The sequence below is a fragment of the Marmota flaviventris genome, chromosome 1, assembly GCF_047511675.1.
Source record: "Marmota flaviventris isolate mMarFla1 chromosome 1, mMarFla1.hap1, whole genome shotgun sequence".
Taxonomy (NCBI): Eukaryota; Metazoa; Chordata; class Mammalia; order Rodentia; family Sciuridae; genus Marmota; species Marmota flaviventris.
The window spans coordinates 156,679,511-156,686,669 of record NC_092498.1 but is presented as its reverse complement, the minus strand read 5'-3'; the positions used below and the strand labels follow the sequence as shown (position 1 = coordinate 156,686,669).

General features: G+C 44.4%; 1 protein-coding gene across 1 annotated transcript in view; it reads right to left on the bottom strand.

Annotated features, from left to right (window-relative positions):
- Positions 1 to 355: 355 nt before the first annotated feature.
- Gnb1l (G protein subunit beta 1 like) overlaps positions 356 to 7,159 on the bottom strand; it is a 70,383-nt gene continuing 63,579 nt past the window's right edge. Inside the window, exons 7-8 of the mRNA XM_027924323.3 lie at positions 3,664 to 3,954; positions 356 to 683 (exon numbers count right to left, since the gene is read on the bottom strand). Of these exons, the coding sequence (XP_027780124.1) occupies positions 3,703 to 3,954 (252 nt within the window). The 3' untranslated portion in view covers positions 356 to 683; positions 3,664 to 3,702. The remainder of the gene's footprint in view (positions 684 to 3,663; positions 3,955 to 7,159) is intronic.

Below are 7,159 nucleotides of genomic sequence, written 5' to 3'. Positions count from 1 at the left end.
CCCTGACTGCAGCCTTGTGAGGCCCTGAGCAGAGGATGACCACACCACGACTGTGTTCCTGACCCACAGAAACTCTTCCAATAAGAACATTATGGAGCTGGGCGCAGTGGTGCACACCTGTAATCCCAGCAGCTTGGGAGGCTGAGGCAGGAGGATTGTGAGTTCAAAGCCAGCCTCAGCAATGGCAAGTGAATGCTAAGCAACTCAGTGAGACCTGTCACTAAATAAAATACAAAATAGGGTTGGGGATATGGCTCAGTGGTCAAGTGCCCCTGAATTCAATCCCAGGTACAAAAAAAAAAAAGGTAGAATACACCAATCAGACTCAGCACAGAACACAAGAAATGTCTATTGCTACTTCTAAACACCAGTTTTATTTGGTTGTGAGTGGCCTCCCCACTATGTCAAAGAATGTTATGGAAGAACATTTGGAGAGGCAGATAAATGAAATTTGTGCCTCTCAGTTGAAGGCTGGATGCACTGGGAAATGTCTTGCTGCATGAGTGAGGATGGAGTCCAACATACTGCCTTCAGGAGCCACCATCCCCAGGCTCATCCCAGGGACACTGCATGGAACTCCAGGTGTCACCTGTGAATCACATTTTCTTTTCTGTTTGCTTAGAAGATAATGCTGATCCACAGTATTGAATCCTCATGGTTTAGCCATTCTGGTTGGTGCAATACTAAAATGATATGAAGGAAATAAGCACTTAAGTTCAAGTCCTAAAGAAGGTTGCTTGGTTAGCAGCTGAAATAGTCAGAAAAGGCATTTCAATATGGAAAGAAAATCACGGGGCTATATTTGCAAAGCTACCTGGATCCTGCAGACCATGTATGCAGAGTATGCAGAAAAGTTGCTGGGCCCTAGGAATGTTTTCCCAGAGCACCACTTTTGTGGGCACATGGGTACGTAGTCCTCAGAGAGCAGAAGGGCTCACACCTGTCAGCAGATGTGTACTGACTGCCACTTCCAGGTGTGATGGGGAAAGGAAATAGGTGGCCTGCCCAAGTCCTGTTGTGTAGTCTATCTATATGAGATGGATGACTACCACTAGCCTCTTGACTTCTCAGGAAGGCCTTACTGACTGATCCAGGGAATAGCAGCACCTCTAAGGAAAATAGGCTATTTTTATTGTGATAAATTGGTAACTGGAGAAAATCCACTCTGTGGCATTGGACAGGAGGATATCTGGGCACCAGAACATTACACACATGGCTCAAGTCCATGACCAGACATAAGAACCTGAAGGTATCTCTCCTGCCTAGCAGACTGGGCTTCCACTTTTCAGGCTGTTTCCTTTAAACAGATCAGTCAAATACTTGCCTATAAATTTAAAGCAACTCACGTACTCTTGTCCTATATATACTACTAGTTGTGCTCTTTTTGCCTGACTCTCCATTCCTGTTTTGTATGATCTGTGGATGAAGGACTGTCCTCTTGACTCACTGTACTTTCCTTACCCAGGAGGATCTGAAAGTAATAATTCAGGGTGTGTGTGTGCGTGCGCGCGCGCGTGCATGCGGGGAATCAAACCTAGGACTTTGTACGTGCTAGGCAAGCGATCTACCTTTGAGCTACATCCTCAGCCTGAACTTGTTTCCTATCATGGTGAATACTGAATTTGAACCTTACATCAGAAGTACCAGGGGCTGTGGCTGTGGCTCAGTTTTAGAGCGCTTGCCTAGCATGCGTGAGGCACTGGGTTCGATTCTCAGCACCACATAAAAATAAAATAAAGGTTATTGTGTCTACCTACAACTAAAAACAAATATTAAAAAAAAAAAAAAAAAGAAGTACCAGGGGCTATCCTGGGCTGGGTTTCCTCTAGGGATGCTAGGGCAAGGGGAAGGGAGGGACCCAAAATTAGGTTCCCAGTGCCAGAGCAATGGTCATCAGGTAGGACATAAACTGGACAAACATCAGTCAAGACTCTTGGACTCCAGTGCTCTCATAGAGTTGGTTTCACTGCTATTCCAGGAAGCTCAGCTGAGCAAGCAGAAATCCTGGGCCACCAGCTTTCCACACCACCAGCTATAGTGCTTTGGAGGACATGAATCTGCTTGAAGGGTGGAACACAGCCTACCTTATCCAGCCATACAAAGCTCATGGCTGGTATGCAGGAATAGGACCATATGAAGCATACAAGGTTGAGGGCCTATTCGCTGCCTTTGTCCCTGCACATCAAGATTTAGCCACAAGGCCACTTGATGACAAAATGTTGTAATTTTAGGAAACATTGAAAATGATTATGCCAACATATGAAATTAGAATCTTTTATTGTCAAACACTATGGTTTGTATACATAATTTTTTTACTTCAAATATTTGTTGATTATAGCAATTTTCTGTCATGAAATGATTTTCTAAAAATATAAAAATAAAAATATATGAAATGTTAAAAAAAAAAAAAAAAAGATTTAGCCACAAGGGCTAGGGCTGTAGCTCAGTGGTAGGGCACTTGCCCATCATATGTGAGGCCCTGGGTTCGATCCTCAGCACCACTAAAGATAAATAAATAAAATAAAGTCAGTCAGTCAGTCTGTCTGTCTGTCTGTCTATCTATCTATCTATCTATCTATAGTTTCAGCCACAAGACATGATCAGCTAACTGCTCAACACTGCATAGTTCTGACCCAGGCTCCTAGTCAGCAGCCTATTTTACCCTGCTTGTGCCCTTAAGCAGGGGATGTGGGGGTGTGGCTCCATGGTAGGGCACTTGCCTAGCATGCATGAGACAAAAAAAAAAAAAAAAAAGCAAGAGCCAGGGATCAGATGCCAGGTATGTGTCTCCGCCAATACCACCTTTTTACCATCTTTTGTCTCCAGGTGAGATATTGGCAGTCCATGAGCAGCAGCTCTCCTTAGACATTTTGTAAGAGAACATTTCTGCATTTAGCAGATTTCCCATTGACTCACAGCATTCTTATCCTTTGTCTGGAACACATGCCTCATGGCTGTTGGCCCTAGTCCCCCCTCCCCCCAACAGCTGGGGAGTGAACTTAGGATTCTATCACTGAGCTATATCCTCAGCCCCAGCTCTATTCTATTTCTGTGATTACTGTGATAATGCCAAAGACAATGGGGACATAAATGGGGGTAGGGTGGGGTGGTAGAGGCCCCACCCATGGGGCTTAGTGCCTGGACCAGAGGTTCTCAAGAATGTTGGTACTGTATACCCAGGGACCTCAGGGTCAAAAATGAGGCAGGGCAGATGCTGCCTCAGGGGCTTTTGGAGGCCTGGGAGTAGTGCAGGTAAGGCTGCAGGAGGGTGACCATTTTGTGAGGCCTGACCCCCTCTCCTGCTGTTCACCTCATCCTTCCAAGGCCATTCTTTCTAGAGTACCCACAGAAGATGAGGATGACAAGAATGGGCCATTAGGCACTGTGTTCATGGCTTTGTTTCAGTGAGGACAAAGCTGTTGGACAGAGCTATTTGCCATTTGGCATCAGCAAGAACCATGCCTATCATCAGGCCACAGGTGCCAGGTATTTGGGAGGTCACCAGAGATATCGTCATATGGACAATGTGGTTCATGAAAGAAATAGCAAGCCTCATAAAGACAGTAAGAACTCCATGCTCTTTGGACCATAGCTGATGATCCTCAAAGGCCTTTGAGCATCAGTTTTCACATGACTGGGTCAAGGCTGGAGTGAGAGGCCCACCTTCAGTCTTTTGAGTATTTCAAAAAGGGAGTGCCCAGATCATGTGCGTTGGTACAGTGACCAAATGCTGATGCGCTGGTCCTTGGATCCTGCAGCCAACAAGCCATCAGCAGCAAAGGCCACACAGTGGACAGAAGCACTGTGGAAGGCCAACACAGCCAGTGGTTTCATTGTTCTCCAGTGAAATATGCGGATGCGATGGTCCCAACCTGCAGTAGCCAGGATCTTTCGATCTGGCCGGATCATGACATCAGCAATCCCAGGATTGGTGAGTTCATGAGTGTGGCACACCTGTAACAGAGAGGGTGGAGGGGAGAAACGTTAGGCTGTTCCTAAGCCTGTGTTAGACCTGACCATGAATATCCTGCTGTCCTATCCCATAACTGGAACCAGGAGATAGCCATGGGTTCCCTGATAGCTATGTGCTTCCTGTGGCTGAGCTCCTCCTCCTTGTCTTCTTCCTCACAAATTCTTTGCTCTCTGCCAAACCCTTGGCCATGATGGGAGACTTCAGATATCCCTCAGGTTAGCCTGAAACCCTGCAGAGTTGCTTCTTCTCTGGACCTGCTCTGACTCCCACGCTCATCAGCAAGGAGCCCTTGGGTCAGTAGACAGGGAATTTCCAGCCCTCAGCAGACAGTTCAACACAACTTTCCTAGGATCCCTCATAATGGGAAATATACTGTACCCTAAGTAAGAGGCAACATTTCTAACTTGACTGCACCCATGAAGTCAGTATTTTTCCCGGCCACTACCTCAAAGCGCAAGGGGAATAAGGAACACAAATTTCATCTTCAGAAACACTAAGAGTTAAGTCAAACACTGAAACATGGAAGGGGTTGGAGAGCTGACAAGAGTAGGAACCAACAGGGTGCAGATAGGGTCCTGTGGTTTCAATATGCTCCCCACCCCCAAAATTCATGTGTTGGAAAAATTAATCCTCAATTCTTATGATGATGGTATTTGGAGGTGGAACTCTTGGGAGTAAATAGGATTAGATGAGGTCACGAGGATGGGGCGTTTGTGATGGTATTAGTGCTTTTTTATAAGAAAAAAAAAAATTGAGCTAGCACACTTGCTCTGTCTCACCATGGGATGCCTTCTGCCATGGCATCATGAAGCAAGAAGGCCCTCACCCAATACTGGCACTATACTCTTGGATTTTCTAACTTCCAGAACTGTGGCTGCTGTTATTTATAAATTATCTAGTCTCAGGTATTTTAGTATAGCAACAGAAAATGGAGCAAGACACAGAATGAAGGAGACAACACCGGGGGTGGCAAGAAAAGCTGTACAGTAGTGCTGCTCACTGGGCTGTGGGTGAAACCTAGTCTCTGGTTGGTTCTGAGAAATGGGCAGGAGGGCACTGGGCAAAACAAGGAATTACATAGGTTCTTTCTACCTGCATGAAGTTGTCAGAATATTGGTCTTCTCTAGAGTCCAAGTGCCCCCATGCTCAGTGCTGGGCAAATGGGACGCCTCCTGCTTAACCGCCCCCTGACACATGCCTCCAGAAGTGAGTAAGGAATCAAAGCTGCCTTCATAGTCACAATATGCTGTGGTTTGAGTATATTTAAGTATGTGCTCACTAAAGGTTTCTGTGTTGCAAGTCTGGTCTTCAGTGTGGTGATGATGGTATGAAATCTTTAAGAGTTGGGGTCTAATGGAAGATCCTTAGCTCAGTTGGGGATGTGCCCTTGTAAGGAATTTTGGAACCCCAGACTCTCTGGCTTCCTGCCTGCTGATGTAATCTATTCCTTTACACATGGTCCCATCCTGATATGATACCATCCACCACTGGGCCCTCCTGAGGACAAACCTTTGGGTCAACCAACCAAACTTGGACTTTGAACCTCCAGAACTTTAATTTAAATAAGCGTCTTTATAAAGTTGGCCTGCTTCAGGTATTTGGTCGTAACGAATGAAAAACTATTACACAGGGCTGGGGATGTGGCTCAAGCAGTAGCGCGCTCGCCTGGCATGCGTGCGGCCCGGGTTCGATCCTCAGCACCACATACAAACAAAGATGTTGTGTCCGCCAAAAACTAAATAAATAAATAAATTCTCTCTCTCTCTTAAAAAAAAAAGAAAAAAAGAAAAACTATTACACAGCATTCTTGGTTATGTAGAACTGTACCATGCATTGCAAAGTATCTGGCATCTCTGTTCCCACACTTAATGACAAAGGCACTTTGCCAACACTGTGACACCTAATGATAGCGATTTTTCTCCACTAATTGATTCTCTGTGTGTGGCCTGGCCATGGGTACCAAGAAGTCTTTGTATCAGACTTTTCTTCTTCTTCTTCTTTATTTTATTTTTATGTGGTGCTGAGGATGGAACCCAGTGCCTCACGCACACTACCACTTGAGCCACATCCCCAGCCCTTTAGCCTTTTTTTCTTAAGAGCCTCCTAATAGGGCCATATTATCTTCAGTTGGAAATCACCATTTCTACAAAGATAGCACAAAGAAAAAAGAGGAGAGAAACAGGAAAAACAAATGACAGGATTTATCAAAGGCTATGGAAAGGGTCACAAAGCAATTTAGCCATAAATTAACAAAATAAAACTTCATGAATTAAATTACCTCTACAAATTACTTCTATAAAACAAGCAAAATACAGAGGAGATTAGAAATGGCAGAGATCAAAAAATAAATGGAACAAAAAACTCAAAGAAATGAAAGGGAAGCAGAAACAGGAGTAGACCCTGAAAAAAGACAGGAAGAACATGGAGGGCAGGAAGGATAAAAAATGAGAAAAATTAGGAAAATAAAAAGTTCAAATGAATAGGAGAGAATACAGGAGGGTAATGAGAGATGGGATATTGGGACTCACTGATTTAGAAAAGCAATATTAATTTCTTGAAATTGAAGTATTACAATTTAAGTCCAAAGAAAGATTATGTAGCAATCAACATTAAGATATGCTCTAGTTGGGGCTGGGGATATGGCTCAAGTGGTAGCGTGCTCGCCTGGCATGCATGCGGCCCGGGTTCAATCCTCAGCACCACATACAAACAATGATGTTGTGTCTGCCAAAAACTGAAAAATAAATTAAAAAAAAGATATACTCTAGCCAGGTGTGGTGGTACACGTCTTAATCCCAGTGGCTCAGGAGGCTGAAGCAGGAGGATCACAAGTTCAAAGCTAGTCTCAGCAACTTAGAAAGGCACTAAGCCACTCAGCGAGACCTTGTCTCTAAATAAAATATAAAGAAGGGCTGGGGATGTGGCTCAGTGGTAAAGTACCTCTAGGTTCAATCCCTGGTACCAAAAAAAGAGAAAGAAAAGATATGTTCTAGTAAAATACTAGATCTAATAGCTACTAAAGTCTTTTTGGTAGTCAGGTAAGAAGATTATGAAGATAAAGTGTAGGCTGTCCTCAGAATGTTCTATGGCTATATCTGTGCCAATAGACAGTGGAGTGATGCTCACAGGGGGAGAAAGGAAGTGTGGTCCAAAAATTTTACATCCAGCCAAACTGTCACTCAACTC